The sequence below is a fragment of the Oncorhynchus keta genome, chromosome 28 (assembly GCF_023373465.1).
Source record: "Oncorhynchus keta strain PuntledgeMale-10-30-2019 chromosome 28, Oket_V2, whole genome shotgun sequence".
NCBI classification, from domain to species: domain Eukaryota; kingdom Metazoa; phylum Chordata; class Actinopteri; order Salmoniformes; family Salmonidae; genus Oncorhynchus; species Oncorhynchus keta.
The window spans coordinates 74,800,262-74,821,358 of NC_068448.1; the positions used below are offsets into that span (position 1 = coordinate 74,800,262).

Sequence of the window (21,097 nt, forward strand, 5' to 3'; positions counted from 1 at the left end):
CCCTATTACTAGCTTGTTCAACCTCTCTTTTGTATTGTCTGAGATTCCCAAAGATTGGAAAGCTGCCGCGGTCATCCCCCTCTTCAAAGGGGGTGACACTCTAGACCCAAACTGCTGTAGACCTATATCTATCCTGTCCTGCCTTTCTAAAGTCTTCGAAAGCCAAGTCAGCAAACAGATTGCCGACCATTTCGAATCCCACCATACCTTTTCCACTTTGCAATCTGGTTTCAGAGCTGGTCATGGGTGCACCTCAGCCACGCTCAAGGTCCTAAACGATATTTTAACCGCCATCGATAAGAAACAATACTGTGCAACCGTATTCATTGACCTGGCCAAGCATTTTGACTCTGTCAATCACCACACCCTCATCGGCAGACTTGACAGCCTTGGTTTCTCAAATGATTGCCTCGCCTGGTTCACCAACTACTTCTCTGATAGAGTTCAGTGTGTCAAATCGGAGGGTCTTTTGTCCGGGCCTCTGGCAGTCTCTATGGGGGTGCCACAGGGTTCAATTCTTGGACTGACTCTCTTCTCTGTAAACATCAATGATGTCGCTCTTGCTGCTGGTGAGTCTCTGATCCACCTCTACGCAGACGACACCATTCTGTATACTTCTGGCCCCTCTTTGGACACTGTGTTAACAACCCTCCAAGCGAGCTTCAATGCCATACAACTCTCCTTCCGTGGCCTCCAATTGCTCTAAAATACAAGTAAAACTAAATGCATGCTCTTCAACCGTTCGCTGCCTGCACCTGCCCGCCTGTCCAACATCACTACTCTGCCTAACGCTTCATCTGTGTGTGTGTTTGTGTGTGTGTATGCATGCGTATTTCTGTGTGAAGATGTAAGGGGGACAGAGGTGGTCTCACATACCGTTCCTACCCTACAGTTAACGCTGACCCAGACTGACCTCTGCACAGTTTGAGCCTGAGCCTTTTCCAGTGACATCGCTACTTCGCACACCACAGACGTTTGAATAGACACACACGTATGCACACACACCCACATATCAAAAGAGACACAGATGCTAAGACATACATGCTCATAACTTGTTTCCTGTCTCTCGTAACTCGTTTCCTATCACTTGTCACTTGTTTCCTGTCTCTCGTAACTCGTTTCCTATCACTTGTCACTTGTTTCCTGTCTCTCGTAACTCGTTTCCTATCACTTGTCACTTGTTTCCTGTCTCTCGTAACTCGTTTCCTATCACTTGTCACTTGTTTCCTGTCTCTCGTAACTCGTTTCCTATCACTTGTCACTTGTTTCCTGTCTCTCGTAACTCGTTTCCTATCACTTGTCACTTGTTTCCTGTCTCTCGTAACTCGTTTCCTATCACTTGTCACTTGTTTCCTGTCTCTCGTAACTCGTTTCCTATCACTTGTCACTTGTTTCCTATCTCTCTTAAACTCATTTCCACAGGGGATATTTTTGGAGGCTCAAACTTGCTGTTGTGTGTGTGTGTGTGTGCACATATACAGTATGTGTGGGAGGCATTCTCTGCCCCAGTGGAGAGAAACTGCAGAGAGAAGCAATTCCACTGCCATCAGGCAGACAGGCAGGGTCTGACCAGAGCAGTGGAGAATTCAGCAATGTCATCTGAAAAATACAATTGAATACAATGGCCTTACTGTACAGCAAGGACTTCTATGGAAGCACTATCTGCACATTAGAGGTAGCCTATTTCGCAACACATAACATCTATATAGGAAAAAGCTGATCTCAAAATATCCTACAAATGGACTATTTATCTATTCTGTACTTGTGGCTTTTCACAGACTCATTCTATTCCAAAGCCGTGTCCTTCATAGCATTGTGTTTCTTGTTTCAATACTGACAAAGGACAGAAGAAGCGGAGTTGAAGATGGAATCCTTTATCTGAGAACTTTTATTTCTGAAAGACATCCCAACTTGTGATTGACAGGGGATGATGGACTGATGAGAAAGGTAATGAGACAATAATGGTTTGCAGTCCACCCATACCGCACTCTGTTCTCTCTCCATTTCTCTCTCTCCCACTTCCTCGCTCTCTTTCTCTCTCCCCCTTTCTCTCTCTCTTCCTCTATTTCTCTCTCTCCCACCTGTCATCTCTCTCAATTACATCTATTTATATCTTGCTTTCCTCTTTCACACTAATTTCTCTATTGTGCACAATCTAAGGGTTCCATTAGTGTGTGTGTGTGTGTGTGTGTGTGTGTGTGTGTGTGTGTGTGTGTGTGTGTGTGTGTGTGTGTGTGTGTGTGTGTGTGTGTGTGTGTGTGTGTGTGTGTGTGTGTGTGGTCACCGTCTCTCCGTCTCTCTCTTGGTGGAAACACCTCAGTGGAAACCTCCTTTGCAACCTGACCATGTGAATCCTCTCCAAGGGCTTCGTTGTGGAACTATCCCATAAATGAATGACTCTGGCCAGGGAACTGAGATCATTGCATCAGAGCAATCAGCACACTGCTAGTAATGTCTAGCCAAGACATCATCTAAAATAAAATATTTTATTGCACATATAATATAGGTGATTCGGCAAAGACTTGTGTGACCTCTCTAGGATACCCAGTTGGTCATCATCATCAGCATCATCATTGTCAGCAGCAGCATCTTCATATTTAATCACTCTAATATGTTGCATCACAAAACAACTGCAATCATTCTAATATTTTACATCACCATATAACTTATCATTCTAATATGTTACATCACAATACAACTCTAATCATTCTAATATTTTACATCACAATATAACTAATCATTCTAATATGTTACATCACAATACAACTCTAATCATTCTAATATTTTACATCACAATACAACTCTAAAAGCAAGATAAGACCACAACCTATGATAACTCTTAAGACCAACAAGGACCACTATTCGAAAGCGCCATGATCTGTAGTCTTTCGAGCACCATTTAGACAGTGATTAGCAGGTTGTTGGTATTCAGTAGCGGTGCCCACCTCTATCCCAGTCTGGGAGTTGGCAGGGGATCCGTGGGGAGGAGAAGCGGAGGAGGATGGGGGTTTGCTCTTTGCTTACCGGGACGCTTCAGTGGGCTTGCCAGCTGACCTGGTGCTGCCCGTCTGTACACACAGTCTAAAAATACAGGCTATTTGCCTAGGAATCGCAAACTAGCACAAGCAACTACACTGCAAATCTCAGAATAAGACCATCATATCCCCTCATTGTTAAGCAATCAGTCAGGGAGGGCAGCCAGTGTGTTGGCTAGCTAGCTGTTAGCCCTGGGGGTTCGTGCCATGCCTGCCTGGCCCTGCATGGTGACTAATTGGGATCGGAAGGATTCAGCGTCTGCCAGGTTTGCCCCGGTCTCCAATCAATATGCCATTAAACTTACTTTTGAGTCAATTAGCAGAAACTCTTATCTATAGCGATGTGACGAACGACGTCAGGGAAATGACCGGACCAAGGTGCAGCCTGGGGAGCATACGTTATCCTTTATTAAGAATGTCGCCAACAAAACAAGAAACACACACACACACGCACATGCACGCACGCGCACACACACACAGATACACACACACACACAGATACACTCACTCACACACACAAACACACACACACACTGAAGCTTACATGGGTTATATAGGCCACTAACAAAGACAACTACCCACAACTAAGGTGGCATAACAGGCTGCCTAAGTATGATTAGAATGCCCACCCTAGTCACACCCTGGTCTAACCAAAATAGAGAATAAAAGCCTCTCTATGGCCAGGGCGTGACAAGCCACTTACAGTTGGAGTGCATTCATCTTATTAAGATAGCTAGCTGGGACAACCATATATTTCTCAGCCATAGTAAGTACATTTTTCCACAATAAAGTAGCTATCAGCAAAGACAGAACTAGTTAAGGGAAGGGGGGAATGGTGTGAGTGATAGTTCACAGAAGTCTTTTTGGGGGGTGGAAGGGGTGGGGTGGGGGATTGGTGTGAAGATGGGTACTGTGGGATTATTTACAATACTTAGGATAAAGAACCTGTAACAACAGGGAAGCACATACAGCCATAGAATAGGTCATAGTGGCCAGTAGGACAGGTCACAGTGGCCAGTAGGACAGGTCACAGTGGCCAGTAGAAGTCTTTTTGGGGGGTGGAAGGGGTGGGGTGGGGGATAGGTGTGAAGATGGGTACTGTGGGATTATTTACAATACTTAAGATAAAGAACCTGTAACAACAGGGAAGCACATACAACCATAGAATAGGTCATAGTGGCCAGTAGGACAGGTCATAGTGGCCAGTAGGACAGGTCACAGTGGCCAGTAGGACAGGTCACAGTGGCCAGTAGGACAGGTCACAGTGGCCAGTAGAACAGGTCACAGTGGCCAGTAGGACAGGTTACAGTGGCCAGTAGGACAGGTCACAGTGGCCAGTAGGACAGGTCATAGTGGCCAGTAGGACAGGTCATAGTGGCCAGTAGGACAGGTCACAGTGGCCAGTAGGACAGGTCACAGTGGCCAGTAGGACAGGTCATAGTGGCCAGTAGGACAGGTCATAGTGTCCAGTAGGACAGGTCACAGTGGCCAGTAGGACAGGTCATAGTGGCCAGTAGGACAGGGCGTAGTGGCCAGTGAAAACAGGTCACATTGGCCAGTAGGACAGGTCACAGTGGCCAGTAGGCAAGGTCATAGTGGCCAGTAAAACAGGTTACAGTGGCCAGTAGGACAGGTCACAGTGGCCAGTAGGACAGGTCAAAAGGTCATAGTGGCCAGTAGCACGGGTCACAGTGGCCAGTAGGCAAGGTCATAGTGGCCAGTAAAACAGGTTACAGTGGCCAGTAGGACAGGTCACAGTGGCCAGTAGGACAGGTCAAAAGGTCATAGTGGCCAGTAGAACGGGTCACAGTGGCCAGTAGGACAGGTCATAGTGGCCAGTAGAACAGGTCACAGTGGCCAGTAGGACAGGTCACAGTGGCCAGTAGAACAGGTCATAGTGGCCAGTAGAACAGGTCACAGTGGCCAGTAGGACAGGTCACAGTGGCCAGTAGGACAGGTCATAGTGGCCAGTAGGACAGGTCATAGTGGCCAGTAGCACAGGTCACAGTGGCCAGTAGGACAGGTCATAGTGGCCAGTAGGACAGGGCGTAGTGGCCAGTGAAAACAGGTCACATTGGCCAGTAGGACAGGTCACAGTGGCCAGTAGGCAAGGTCATAGTGGCCAGTAAAACAGGTTACAGTGGCCAGTAGGACAGGTCACAGTGGCCAGTAGGACAGGTCAAAAGGTCATAGTGGCCAGTAGCACGGGTCACAGTGGCCAGTAGGACAGGTCATAGTGGCCAGTAGAACAGGTCACAGTGGCCAGTAGGAGAGGTCACAGTGGCCAGTAGTACAGGTCATAGTGGCCATAGAACTGGTCACAGTGGCCAGTCAGACAGGTCATAGTGGCCATTGACCTGGTCACAGTGGCCAGTAGGACAGGTCACAGTGGCCAGTAGAACAGGTCATAGTGGCCAGTAGAACAGGTCACAGTGGCCAGTAGGACAGGTCATAGTGGCCAGTAGAACAGGTCATAGTGGCCAGTAGGACAGGTCACAGTGGCCAGTAGAACAGGTCATAGTGGCCAGTAGGACAGGTCACAGTGGCCAGGTCACAGTGGCCAGTAGAACAGGTCACAGTGGCCAGTAGGACAGGTCATAGTGGCCAGTAGAACAGGTCATAGTGGCCAGTAGGACAGGTCACAGTGGCCAGTAGGACAGGTCATAGTGGCCAGTAGGACAGGGCATAGTGGCCAGTAGAACAGGTCATAGTGGCCAGTAGGACAGGTCACAGTGGCCAGTAGGACAGGTCATAGTGGCCAGTAGGACAGGTCACAGTGGCCAGTAGGACAGGTCACAGTGGCCAGTAGAACAGGTCATAGTGGCCAGTAAAACAGGTCACAGTGGCCAGTAGGACAGGTCACAGTGGCCAGTAGGACAGGTCACAGTGGCCAGTAGGACAGGTCACAGTGGCCAGTAGGACAGGCAATATTGGCCAGTACTACAGGTCATAGTGGCCAGTAGGACAGGTCATAGTGGCCAGTAGCACGTGTCACAGTGGCCAGTAGGACAGGTCATAGTGGCCAGTAGGACAGGTCATAGTGGCCAGTAGAACAGGTCACAGTGGCCAGTAGGACAGGTCACAGTGGCCAGTAGTACAGGTCATAGTGGCCATTGAACTGGTCACAGTGGCCAGTAGAACAGGTCATAGTGGCCAGTAGGACAGGTCACAGTGGCCAGTAGGACAGGTCACGGTGGCCAGTAAGACAGGTCATAGTGGCCAGTAAAGACAGTTCATAGTGGCCAGTAAGACAGGTCATAGTGGCCATAGAACTGGTCACAGTGGCCAGTAGGACAGGTCACAGTTGCCAGTAGGACAGGTCATAGTGGCCAGTAGAACAGGTCACAGTGGCCAGTAAGACAGGTCACAGTGGTCAGCAGAACAGGTCACAGTGGCCAGTATGACAGGTCACAGTGGCCAATAAGACAGGTCACAGTGGCCAGTCGGCCAGGTCACAGTGGCCAGTAAAGACAGTTCATAGTGGCCAGTAAGACAGGTCATAGTGGCCATAGAACTGGTCACAGTGGCCAGTAAGACAGGTCATAGTGGCCAGTAGGACAGGGCATAGTGGCCAGTAGGACAGGTCACAGTGGCCAGTAAGACAGGTCATATTGGCCAGTAGGACAGGTCATAGTGGCCAGTAGGACAGGGCATAGTGGCCAGTAGGACAGGTCACAGTGGCCAGTAAGACAGGTCATATTGGCCAGTAGGACAGGTCATAGTGGCCAGTAGGACAGGGCATAGTGGCCAGTAGGACAGGTCATAGTGGCCAGTAGACCAGGTCAATACACTGGGCAGTTAAAGAGTAAACAGGAGCCTGACAGGCAGTGAAAGTATCAGACCTCCCCAGGGACTCCCTGCTGTACGAACTAGCTATGCAGTACAGATAGTTTCAACCAGGGGCTTGGGTTGGCGAGGGGCCTTCTTACTCTGCGATACACACACATACACACATTCATAAACACAGGGGCAAACTACACACGCAAACACACACAAATATACACACGTGTACACATACACACACAATGAACCAAACAGGAGGGCGGTAAAGGAGGCAATCATGAAATGCAGGATATCCATGGAGACAAGTTCATCTGCATTGAGAGTGTTGTTTTTGAGAGGGGAGGGGTTAGTGCCTGACAGAGAGTGTTGTTTTTGAGAGGGGAGGGGTTAGTGACTGACAGAGAGTGTTGTTTTTGAGAGGGGAGGGGTTAGTGACTGACAGAGAGTGTTGTTTTTGAGAGGGGAGGGGTTAGTGCCTGACAGAGAGTGTTGTTTTTGAGAGGGGAGGGGTTAGTGACTGACAGAGTGTGTTGTTTTTGAGAGGGGAGGGGTTAGTGCCTGACAGAGAGTGTTGTTTTTGAGAGGGGAGGGGTTAGTGACTGACTGTGTGTGAGTGTGTGTGTGTGTGTGTGTGTGTGTGTGTGTGTGTGTGTGTGTGTGTGTGTGTGTGTGTGTGTGTGTGTGTGTGTGTGTGTGTGTGTGTGTGTGTGTGTGTGTGTGTGTGTGTGTGTGTGTGTTTGTGTGAAGAGGTTGTTAAGTGAATCATTGGTGATGTTTGTGTAGCTGGTTCTCACACACAAACACACACACAAACATACCAACACACACGCACATTACTACAGTACATTGAGTCTGTAATGAGTCAGATACATGGCAGAACAGTGCTCTGTCATGATGCATTACGCAGGTGTCAACAAAAGAATAGAAACCCATACAACACAATAACAATGCCTGGGTCTAGTCTTATGGGTCTAGAATATAGTCTGATGGGTCTAGTATCAAGTCTGATGGGTCTAGTATCAAGTCTGATGGGTCTACGATCTTGTCTGATGGGTCTAGAATATAGTCTGATGGGTCTAGTATCTAATCTGATGGGTCTAGAATATAGTCTGATGGGTCTAGTATCAAGTCTGATGGGTAAAGAATCTAGTCTGATGGGTCTACGATCTTGTCTGATGGATCTACTGACGAGTCTGATTGGTCTAGTATCTAGTCTGATGGGTCTAGTATCTAGTCTGATGGGTTTAGTATCTAGTCTGATGGGTCTAGAATATAGTCTGATGGGTCTAGTATCAAGTCTGATGGGTAAAGAATCTAGTCTGATGGGTCTAGTCTGATGGGTCTAGTATCTAGTCTGATGGGTCTAGTATCTAATCTGATGGGTCAAGTATCTAGTCTGATGGGTCTAGTATCTAATCTGATGGATCTAGAATATTGTCTGAAGGGTCAAGTATCTCATCTGAATGGTTTAGTATCTTGTCTGATGGGTCTAGTATCTAGTCTGATGGGTATATTATCTAGTTTGATGGGTCTAGTATGTAGTCTGATGGGTCTAGTAATCTAGTCTGGTGGGTCTTGTATCTAGTCTGTTGGGTCTAGTCTGATGGGTCTATTATCTCATCTGATCGGTCTAGTGTGATGGGTCTAGTATCTCATCTGAATGGTCTGAATGGTTTAGTATCTTGTCTGATGGGTCTAGTATCTAGTCTGATGGGTCAAGTATCTAGTCTGATGGGTCTAGTATCTAATCTGATGGATCTAGAATATTGTCTGAAGGGTCAAGTATCTCATCTGAATGGTTTAGTATCTTGTCTGATGGGTCTAGTATCTAGTCTGATGGGTATATTATCTAGTTTGATGGGTCTAGTATGTAGTCTGATGGGTCTAGTAATCTAGTCTGGTGGGTCTTGTATCTAGTCTGTTGGGTCTAGTCTGATGGGTCTATTATCTCATCTGATCGGTCTAGTGTGATGGGTCTAGTATCTCATCTGAATGGTCTAGTATCTAGTCTGATGGGTCTAGTATCTAGTCTGATGGATCTAATATGTAGTCTGATGGGTAAAGTATCTAGTCTGATGGGTCTAGTATCTAGTCTGATGGGTCTAGTATCTAGTCTGATGGATCTAATATGTAGTCTGATGGGTCTAGTATCATGTCTGATGGGTAAAGTATCTAGTCTGATGGGTCTAGTATCTCGTCTAATGGGTCTAGTCTGATGGGTCTAGTTTTGAGTCTGATGGGTCTAGTCTGATGGGTCTAGTATATAGTCTGATTTGTCTAGTACCTACTCTGCTGTGTCTAGTATCTAGTCTGATGGATCTAATAAATAGTCTGATGGGTCTTGTATCTAGTTTGATGGGTCCAGAATCTCGTCTAATGGGTCTAGTCTGATGTGTCTAGTATCTAGTCTGATGGCTCTACTATCTAGTCTTATTGGTCTAGTCAGATGGGTCTAGTATCTAGTCTGATGTGTCTAGTATCTAGTCCGATGGCTCTACTATCTAGTCTTATTGGTCTAGTCAGATGGGTCTAGTATCTAGTCTGATGTGTCTAGTATCTAGTCCGATGGCTCTACTATCTAGTCTTATTGGTCTAGTCAGATGGGTCTAGTATCTAGTCTGATGTGTCTAGTATCTAATCTGATGGATCTAGAATCTTGTCTGATGGGTCAAGTATCTCATCTGAATGGTCTAGTTTCTCATCTGAATGGTCTAGTATCTAGTCTGATGGGTCTAGAATCTAGTCTGATGGTGGGTCTGGTATCTTGTCTGATGGGTCTATTATCTAGTCTGATGGGTCTTGTGTCTAGTTTGATGGGTCTATTATCTAGTCTGATGGGTCTAGTATCTTGTCTGATGGGTCTAGTATATTGTCTGATGGGTCTAGTCTGATGGGTCTTGTATCTAGTTTGATGGGTCTAGTATCTAGTCTGATGGGTCTTGTGTCTAGTTTGATGGGTCTATTATCTAATCTGATGGGTCTAGTATGTAATCTGATGGGTCTAGTATCTAATCTGATGGGTCTAGTATCTAGTCTGATGGGTCTGGTCTGATGGGTCTAGTATGTAATCTGATGGGTCTAGTATGTAATCTGATGGGTCTAGTATCTAATCTGATGGGTCTAGTATCTAGTCTGATGGATATAGTATGATGGGTCTGGTCTGCTGGGTCTAGTATCTAGTTTGATGGGTCTAGTATCTAGTCTGATGGGTCTAGTATCTAGTCTGATGGGTCTTGTATCTAGTTTGATGGGTCTAGTATCTAATCTGATGGGTCTTGTGTCTAGTTTGATGGGTCTATTATCTAGTCTGATGGGTCTAGTATGTAATCTGATGGGTCTAGTATCTAGTCTGATGGATATAGTATGATGGGTCTGGTCTGCTGGGTCTAACCGTGCAGGATGTTCAACAGACATAGATGTCATTATCATGTCATTACCTCTTAAACAAGTTGCATTCCATTACCATTGATGCTGCAATCTATTCTACAAGCACCTCAATGTGATCTATTTTTCAAGATGTGGTCTGTGATGAAAGAAACCAAAGAAACAACTACTTGCCTTTTCAACACAAGAAACATAACATGAAAATTGATACACAAGCCATGAGAAGCTTCCCCTTTACAGATTTTGCGGTGTGCAATTGTAATTATGACGACCATTTCTTGTGTGGCCGCATTAAATTATTGCCTAATTTGTTGTAAAAAAAAAAGTATTATTGTGTTGATTGTTAGTGGGACTTTTTCGTGGCAGTTGGATTTAGCAGTGAAGGTCATCTCCATAAAAAAACAAGTACTTATAGGCCAGTTCTGAGTACGCTCCTTAGCTACAGCTGCTAAGCAATCACATGAAGAGGCCATGGGCTTTTAGCTATTGTCAGCCACCTGAGAGACTGTCTGGTCTCAAATGTACACCTGGGCCCAGATTCACAAAACAATTCTTACACAAAAGAAGTATTTTAAGATTTTTTTTTTTTTAAAGTTCATAAGAGAGTAAGTGCAATTCCTCAGCAATATCTTAAGATTTAATGATTTTTATACAAACTTTTGAAATATCTTCTTACAAATCTTCTTAAGATGTGTGTTGCTAGGCAACTGTTTCAACTTTCTTCTTAAGTCTATAGTTAAGGAAAAAAGTTTCAGTTAAGTTGAAAAAGTCGAAGTTGAAAGTCTTCTTAAAGAATGTGAATCTGGGCCCTGGTGCACCAAGATCCCCCACACATGCCTGCTTAGCTGTCATCGCTGATCACCAGCAACGTGTGGGGGCTCAGAAGCTCTGGTTGGATGGGGCACGTCATAATGGCAAAAAAAAATGTTTAGAATTACAGGCAATTAGCTTTTAAAATGGCTAAATATTCTCTCAGCTTCATGTCAAAATGTGTAAAATAGCAGGAAATAGCAGGAAATATAAGGGGGAGGGGGATTGCTCAGACCTTGCTGGGGACCTCGCGACAACGCCACAACCTCTGATGACTCCATTGTAGGGCCGTACATCTCTGATGACAACGGATAGCCACTCCAAAGAGAAGGTGGACCAGACATCTATAGACACAAGGGCTTGAGCATATTTTTCAGCTAAAAATAACTAATATGCTGAGCAATAGAACAAAAGAGTGATGAAGGGATCTCACAAATATGAGGGGCATCGGACACACACACACACACACACACACACACACACACACACACACACACACACACATGGCCCAGCCACTGAATGGCTTAGCCAGTGGAGCAGAAAAAGGGCAGGTGCTTTTCCCCAATGAAACCCTGCTGCAGATGGCCTGCATGGAGGGCTACTTAATGAGACCCTGCTGCAGATGGCCTGCATGGGGATACTTAATGAGACCCTGCTGCAGATGGCCTGCATGGAGGGCTACTTAATGAGACCCTGCTGCAGATGGTCTGCATGGGGATACTTAATGAAACCCTGCTGCAGATGGTCTGCATGGGGATACTTAATGAAACCCTGCTGCAGATGGTCTGCATGGGGATACTTAATGAAACCCTGCTGCAGATGGTCTGCATGGGGATACTTAATGAAACCCTGCTGCAGATGGTCTGCATGGGGATACTTAATGAGACCCTGCTGCAGATGGTCTGCATGGGGATACTTAATGAAACCCTGCTGCAGATGGTCTGCATGGGGATACTTAATGAAACCCTGCTGCAGATGGTCTGCATGGGGATACTTAATGAAACCCTGCTGCAGATGGTCTGCATGGGGATACTTAATGAGACCCTGCTGCAGATGGTCTGCATGGGGATACTTAATGAAACCCTGCTGCAGATGGTCTGCATGGGGATACTTAATGAAACCCTGCTGCAGATGGTCTGCATGGGGATACTTAATGAAACCCTGCTGCAGATGGTCTGCATGGGGATACTAATGAAATGAAACCCTGCTGCAGATGGTCTGCATGGGGATACTTAATGAAACCCTGCTGCAGATGGTCTGCATGGGGATACTTAATGAAACCCTGCTGCAGATGGTCTGCATGGGGATACTTAATGAAACCCTGCTGCAGATGGTCTGCATGGGGATACTTAATGAAACCCTGCTGCAGATGGTCTGCATGGGGATACTTAATGAAACCCTGCTGCAGATGGTCTGCATGGGGATACTTAATGAAACCCTGCTGCAGATGGTCTGCATGGGGATACTTAATGAAACCCTGCTGCAGATGGTCTGCATGGGGATACTTAATGAGACCCTGCTGCAGATGGCCTGCATGGAGGGCTACTTAATGAGACCCTGCTGCAGATGGTCTGCATGGGGATACTTAATGAAATGATGAGGGTTATGTATAGGCCCCCTTGGTACTCCTTCCTGGACAATCGGGGGGCGGAAGAGAGCAATGAGCAGAGGGCTGCGGGCTGCGGGAGGCTTCCATGCAGAGACAGAGTTTAGTATGTACCTGTTCCCCGGAGGCCTCAGATCTCTGGGATAACAGACACACACAAAGAGTCTGGCAGTCTGAGTGGAGCTTACTGAGAGCAAGAGCAGGGAGTTCCTTTACAGTATTTCAACCTGCTTGAGTTGACATTTCTAGAACTGGGACAGAAAAGGCTCTACCGACCGTATAAAAAAATAAAAACAACGGATCACAGTGACCTCAAGAGGTCAAGAGTATTTGAAATCCGGAGACTGTGCTGACCGGAAACAGGCGCTGATGTACAACACGCACAGTGTACAGTCCCTTAACTCCCTGCAACTGCATTAGAGCTGAAAGAGTTTAGCTGGACAAGATGATTGATTAAGTAGCGTTCAGATCGACGTCGGACAATTGAGCGTGAGAGAAGGAGCGATTCATCAAGGCTAATGCCGGGGAGCAGGGGTAGATGAATGGAGCGGAGTATTGCTGCACAATCCCTAAACTTTTCCTTTCCTTTCCTTTCCTTTCCTTTCCTTTCCTTTCCTTTCCTTTCCTTTCCCTTCCCTTCCCTTCCCTTCCCTTCCCTTCCCTTCCCTTCCCTTCCCTTCCCTTCCTTTCCTTCCCTTCCTTTCCTTTCCCTTTCCCTTCCCTTCCCTTCCCTTCCCTTCCCATCCCTTCCCTTCCCATCCCTTCCCTTCCCTTCCCTTTCTGTCACTTCACTCTTTCCAACATTAAAGGGATCCTTTTCTTCCCCCTACTCGTGCATTTTAATAAGGAGGAGGAGGAGGAGGAGAAGAAAAAGGATGAGGCGAAGAGGGATGAGGAGGAGGCATTGTATTTCCACATCATGTATGTGTTATGCAGGAGTTTCCAGGGTGCGCTGCATTTCGATCGTGACTATCTGATGAGCTGAGGAAGACTCACCCTGGGAGGGGTTGGCTAAGACAAGCCTAGACCAGTTGACCTATCAGAGGTGAGAGATTATGGATCGGGCAATCCCCTTGAAAGCGCATAATGACTCTTCATAAGAGTGTCAGACACTGAAGAGCGAAGGGAGGTGAGGGAGGGGGAGTGGGCCCAAGGGAAGTGTGTTCCCCCAAATCACATGGGATGTGGGTAACCCTGGCAACACAGAGAGAGCCTCTTGAAGGTCTCCCTGGTGACATTACAAATATACTTCCTGCTGTACTTCTCCACATTTAGGCGGGCAGGGCCAGCCACATCCGAGCAGTAGATAACAGATGTCAATACTCTACAGAACTCGTATCACATACTAGAGCCTATACTGTAAGAATATATGAATGAATCATCGTAACTATGCTGTACTGTAGCTAGCTGTTATCGTTAGCATTGTAGCAACTACTGAGTGTACACACTGGAAACAGAGCAGGGCACTAGAGAATCAGTACACACACACACACACACACACACACACACACACACACACACACACACACACACACACACACACACACACACACACACACACACACACACACACACACACACACACACACACACACACACACACACACACACACACACACAGACATTATTTTGAGTTGATTTCTCTATCTACTGCAGGCCAAGGGGGGAGTTGTGTATACAGGAGAAACAGATAACTCTGAGTATAAACAGTGGAAAGTCTGAATGGTGAACCAGGGGCGGACCGGTGCAGGACTCAAGAGCGCAAACAGCTGAGAGCAAACATCTGGCGCCATGCAGCCCTCTACTGCTGCTGCTACAGCTAGCCATGTAGCGCTCTACTGCTGCTGCTACAGCTAGCCATGTAACGCTCTACTGCTGCTATTACAGCTAGCCATGTAGCGCTCTACTGCTGCTGCTACAGCTAGCCATGTAGCGCTCTACTGCTGCTACTACAGCTAGCCATGTAACGCTCTACTGCTGCTGCTGCAGCTAGCCATGTAGTGCTCTACTGCTGCTACAGTTAGCTATGTAGCTCTGTACTGCTGCTGCTACAGCTAGCCATTTAGCACTCTACTGCTGCTACAGCTAGCCATGTAGCTCTGTACTGCTGCTGCTACAGCTAGCCATGTAGCACTCTACTGCTGCTACAGTTAGCCATGTAGCCCTCTACTGCTGTTTGTACAGCTAGCCATGTAGCCCTCTACTGCTGTTGCTACAGCTAGCCATGTAGTGCTCTACTGCTGCTACAGCTAGCCATGTAGCGCTCTACTGCTGCTTGCTACAGAGCTAGCCATTTAGCACTCTGCTGCTCTACTGCTGCCATGCAGTTACTGCTGCTGTACAGCTAGCCAGCCCTCTACTGCTGCTGCTACAGCTAGCCATGTAGCACTCTACTGCTGCAGCTACAGCTAGCCATGTAGCGCTCTACTGCTGCTGCTACAGCTAGCCATGTAGTGCTCTACTGCTGCTACAGCTAGCCATGTAGCTCTGTACTGCTCTACAGCTGCCATTTAGCACTCTACTGCTGCTACAGTTAGCCATGTAGCCCTCTACTGCTGTTGCTACAGCTAGCCATGTAGTGCTCTACTGCTGTTGCTACAGCTAGCCATGTAGCGCTCTACTGCTGTTGCTACAGCTAGCCATGTAGCGCTCTACTGATCTTGCTAGAGCTAGCCATGTAGCACTCTGCTGCTGCTACAGCTAGCCATGCAGCCCTCTACTGCTGCTGCTACAGCTAGCCATGTAGCACTCTACTGCTGCAGCTACAGCTAGCCATGTAACGCTATACTGCTGCTGCTACAGCTAGCCATGTAGCACTCTACTGCTGTTGCTACAGTTAGCCATGTAGCCCTCTACTGCTGTTTGTACAGCTAGCCATGTAGCCCTCTACTGCTGTTGCTACAGCTAGCCATGTAGTGCTCTACTGCTGTTGCTACAGCTAGCCATGTAGCGCTCTACTGCTGTTGCTACAGCTAGCCATGTAGCACTCTGCTGCTGCTACAGCTAGCCATGCAGCCCTCTACTGCTGCTGCTACAGCTAGCCATGTAGCACTCTACTTTTGCAGCTACAGCTAGCCATGTAACGCTATACTGCTGCTGCTACAGCTAGCCATGTAGTGCTCTACTGCTGCTACAGTTAGCTATGTAGCTCTGTACTGCTGCTGCTACAGCTAGCCATTTAGCACTCTACTGCTGCTACAGTTAGCCATGTAGCCCTCTACTGCTGTTGCTACAGCTAGCCATGTAGTGCTCTACTGCTGTTGCTACAGCTAGCCATGTAGCGCTCTACTGCTCTTGCTAGAGCTAGCCATGTAGCCCTCTACTGCTGTTGCTACAGCTAGCCATGTAGTGCTCTACTGCTCTTTCTAGAGCTAGCCATGTAGCACTCTGCTGCTGCTACAGCTAGCCATGCAGCCCTCTACTGCTGCTGCTACAGCTAGCCATGTAGCACTCTACTGCTGCAGCTACAGCTAGCCATGTAACGCTATACTGCTGCTGCTACAGCTAGCCATGTAGCACTCTACTGCTGCAGCTACAGCTAGCCATGTAACGCTATACTGCTGCTGCTACAGCTAGCCATGTAGCACTCTACTGCTGTTGCTACAGCTAGCCATGTAGCACTCTACTGCTGCAGCTACAGCTAGCCATGTAACGCTATACTGCTGCTGCTACAGCTAGCCATGTAGAGCTCTACTGCTGCTGCTACAGCTAGCCATGTAGCGCTCTACTGTTGCTGCTACAGCTAGCCATGTTGTGCTCTACTGCTGCTACAGTTAGCTATGTAGCTCTGTACTGCTGCTGCTACAGCTAGCCATGCAGCGTTCTACTGCTGCTGCTACAGCTAGCCATGTAGCGCTCTACTGCTGCTGCTACAGCTAGCCGTATAGCCTTTTATTGCTGCTACAGCTAGCCAAGTAGCACTCTACTGCTGCTACAGTTAGCCATGTAGCCCTCTACTGCTGCTACAGCTAGCCATGCAGCGTTCTACTGCTGCTGCTTCAGCTAGCCATGTAGCGTTCTACTGCTGCTGCTGCAGCTAGCCATGTTTTGTGTTGTGTGTCACCTCTCTCTCACCTGTCTGTCACCTCTCTCTCACCTGTCTCTCACCTGTCTCTCACCTGTCTGTCACCTCTCTCTCACCTGTCTCTCACTCTCTCTCACCTCTCTCTCCAGGAACTGAGAACTGCAGCCGCCCTCTCTCTTCCTTTATTTTTTTCACCTATACCATTTCTCAGTATCTCACTTCATCTGTCTTGCTTTCTTTTTGACTCCACTGTCATACTGTAGCGCTTTCCTCAGTTGGACCTGTCTGACATATCTCACCCGGTGGGGGGGTGTCTATCTCTATTACCTGGAGGTGATTGAGTAGTGTGTCACTGGCCACCAGCCCAGAGCCTGATAGACCAGGCAGCACTGCATGTTCCCGGGATATTCCTCCTGAGTGTTTTCCCCATATGACCTCACAAACCAGAATGACTGACACAACCAATGATCAGGCATCAGAGGGGGGACTTGAGAATACACCAGGAGACTAGCAAATACAGTCATGAATATGAACCAAGTATAGAAGATATGGTACAGTGGTTCTTGGAAACCATAGTAACTAAGCAGGTTGAACTTGTACGAGTTTTCAACCTCACCGCAAAACACACACACACACACACACACACACACACACACACACACACACACACACACACACACACACACACACACACACACACACACACACACACACACACACACACACACACACACACACACACACACACACTGCGTATGGTCCTACCGTCCTTCCTGTACAGGTTTATCTCCATTTTCCTCTCTTCCGAGCCCAGCAGTGCTTGGGCCATCTGAGCGATGGCCAACCGCTTGGTTTGAGGGCCGTACAGGAAGTTACAGGTACAGGGCTTCTGCATGATCTCTGCTCGCGAGTAGCCACACATGGCGCAGAAGCCATCGTTGCAGAATATGATGGCACAGTTCTCCACCCGGGCATTGGCGATGATGAACTTACGACCTGAGGATGAGAGGAAGAAGGAGATGAGGTAGATAGTAGGAGAGATATAGTGTGTATGTGCATTTATGTATTGTGTTTTGTGTGTGACTAGTAGAAAATGGTGCATCCTTGACCTGATGAACAAGAGCTACATCCCCTTTGCTCAGCACCTCATGGCCATCTGAGTTTCATTAGGGAAAGGGGGATACCTAGTCAGTTGTACAACTAAATGCATTCAACTGAGGGCAACCTTAATCAACATCCACATCTTCAGTAGCTGGGGAACAGTGGGTTGACTGCCTTGCTCAGGGGGAGAACAACAGATGTCTACCTTGTCAGCTCTGGGATTCAATCCAGCCACCTTTCGGTTACTGGCCCAATGCGCTAACCACTAGGCTACCTGCCTAATGCCTAGACAGGTTAAGAAAGTTAAAACCTATTTACTACATTTCTATAACTCTTTAAATTTCTGTTTGTTGAAGAGCAAAAACTAGCCATAATGACCCTGGTCACCCTTGACTGCTGTAGATTCATTCACCTCAGACCATCTACAAACACATGGCCTATTACCTATACAATTAGCTGCTACACATAAACTCATATTAACTCAGCACCGTGATTAAAAAATCATGATGATGATTTCTACAAGTTAACTGTGGATAGCTGGCTAGACTAACTAGACTCATCTACCAATCTAAACTATGTAAACTGACATGAGCTAATTGAGTGACTGTCAGTTAGTGACATATAACAAGAGGGAAACTGCTGATGCACAACGCCTTGTGTTCTACTATTCTAACGTTCAGCATTAAGTTGAGACCCTGACTGAGTTTTTTAAATGCTCATGGACAAATCTATAGAATGTGTGTGTGTGTGTGTGTGTGTGTGTGTGTGTGTGTGTGTGTGTGTGTGTGTGCGTGCGTGCGTGCGTGCGTGCGTGCGTGCGTGCGTGCGTGCGTGCGTGCGTGCGTGCGTGCGTGCGTGCGTGCGTGTGTGTGTTTGTGTGTGACGGTGGAATTCAGTTGTCGCTGCTCCTTGCTTTTCTCTGTATCTCCGATGAGCTGTCTTGTTAAATGGGAAGCGTGGACTAATGACCGCTCAGAGTGGCTCAAAACACAGGAAGAAGGACATTGGGAGGAAGAATGTCTGCTATTCTCCTAATGAGCAGGGCACTATTTCTGCTCTGTTCAGGCGACCGTAGGATTTATAAGACAGGAGGATTTGTGAGTACTTTCTAAGAATGTGAGCTTGGGACCTTTTGAAAATGAGAAAATAGTAAGTGGTTTGTATTTGGTGGGTTGAGACAACATACAGTGGCAAGAAAAAGTATGGAAATCCTTTGGAAATACCTGGATTTCTGCATAAATGGGTCATAAAATTTGATCTGATCTTCCTCTAGGTCACAACAATTGACAAACACAGTCTGATTAAACCAACACACCAACCAACTATTGTATTTTTCTATTGTATTCCATACGTGTGGTTCAAAATGGTAGATGGAGTCCCCATCGAGTTTTCCACTGAACAAACTATCTTTGTTTAGAGAATAAAGCACGCTTGTTCTAATTTCGTTATGGTATTGAAATTAGGTTTTGTATTGAACTGAAATTTGAAGATAAAAGATAATGGACCAAAGATGGATGAGAGGGAGACAAGCTATATCTTACTGTTATTACAGTCTCAATGAGCTTACACGGTCAGAAAAAAGGGGGTTCAAAAGTGTTCTTTCCCCATAAGAGAACCCTTTTTGGTTCCAGGTAGAGCCCTGTGTGGTAAGAGTTCTACATGGAACCCCAAAAAAGTTCTACCTGAAACAGAAGGGTTCTACCTCCAGACTTGACTGCCCTTGACCAGCACAAAAACATCCTGTGGCATACTGCACTAGCATCAAATAGTGTTATGCAACTTTTCAGGGAAGTCAGGAACCAATATACACAGGCAGATAGGAAAGCAAATGCTAGCTTTTTCAAACAGAAATGTGCATCCTGCAGCACTAATTCCAAAAGGTTTTGGGACACTGTAAAGTCCATGGAGAATAAGAGCACCTCCTCCCAGCTGCCCACTGCACTGAGGCTAGGAAACACTGTCACCACCGATAAATCCACGATAATCGAGAATTTCAAAAAGCATTTCTCTACGGCTGGCCATGCTTTTTTTCCCAACTGGCTACCCCAACCCCCGCAGCAATGTTCTGACAGAGTTACAAAATCTGGATCCCTACGAATCAGCTGGGCTAGAAAATCTCGACCCTCTCTTCCTAAAATTATCCGCCGCCATTGTTGTAACCCATATTACCAGTCTGTTCAACCTCTCTTTCGTATTGTCTGAGATTCCTAAAGATTGGAAAGCCGCGGTCATCCCCTCTTCAAAGGGGGAGACACCTTGGACCCAAACTGTTACAGACCCATATCCCCCTTGCCTTGCCTTTCTAAAGTTTTCGAAAGCCAAGTGAACAAAAAGATCATCGACCATTTCAAATCCACCATACACCTTCTCCGCTATGCAATCCGGTTTCCGAGCTGCCACGGGTGCACCTCAGCCACGCTCAAGGTCCTAAACGATATCGTAACCGCCATCGATCAAAGACAGTACTGTGAAGCCGTCTACATCAACTTGGCCACGGCTTTTGACACTGTCAATCACCATATTCTTATCTGCAGACTCACCAGCTTTGGTTTCTCTAATGACTGCCTCGCCTGGTTCACTAACTACTTCTCAGATAGAGTTCAGTGTGTCAAATCAGAGGGCCTGTTGTCCGGACCTCTGGCCGTCTCTATGGGGGTGCCACAGGGTTCAATTCTCGGGCCGACTCTTTTCTCTGTATATATCAATGATGTCGCTCTTGCTGCGGGGGATTCTTTGATCCACCTCTACCACAGACGACACCATTCTGTATACATCTGGCCCTTCTTTGGACGCTATGTTAACAAACCTCCAAAACGAGCTTCAATGCCATACAACTCTCCTTCCGTGGCCTTCCACTGCTCTTGAATGCTAGTAAAACGAAATGCATGCTCTTCAACCGGTCACTGCCCGCACCCGCCCGCCCGACTAGCATCACTACTCTGGATGGTTCTGACTTCGAATACATGGACAACTATAAATTCCTAGGTGTCTGGCTAGACTGTAAACTCTCCTTCCAGACTCATACTAAGCATCTCCAATCCAAAATTAAATCTAGAATCAGCTTCCTATTTTGCAACAAAGCCTCCTTCACTCATGCTGCCAAACATATCCTCATAAAACTGAGTATCCTACAAATCCTTGACTTCGGTGATGTAATTGACAAAATAGCCTCCAACAGTCTACTCAGAGAATTGGATGCAGTCTATCACAGTGCCATCCGTTTTTGTCACCAAAGCCCCATATACTACCCACCATTGCGACCTGTATGCTCTCGTTGGCTGGTCCTCGCTGCAAACCCACTAGCTCCAGGTCATCTATAATTCTTTGCTAGGTAAATCTCCGCCTCATCTCAGC

At 46.9% G+C, this 21,097-nt stretch overlaps 1 protein-coding gene across 1 annotated transcript in view; it reads right to left on the reverse strand.

Moving 5' to 3' along the window:
- LOC118375129 (potassium voltage-gated channel subfamily H member 2-like) overlaps positions 1-21,097 on the reverse strand; it is a 392,715-nt gene that overhangs the window by 315,916 nt on the left and 55,702 nt on the right. Inside the window, exon 5 of the mRNA XM_052484251.1 lies at positions 17,408-17,638. Coding sequence (XP_052340211.1) covers positions 17,408-17,638 — 231 coding nt within the window. The remainder of the gene's footprint in view (positions 1-17,407; positions 17,639-21,097) is intronic.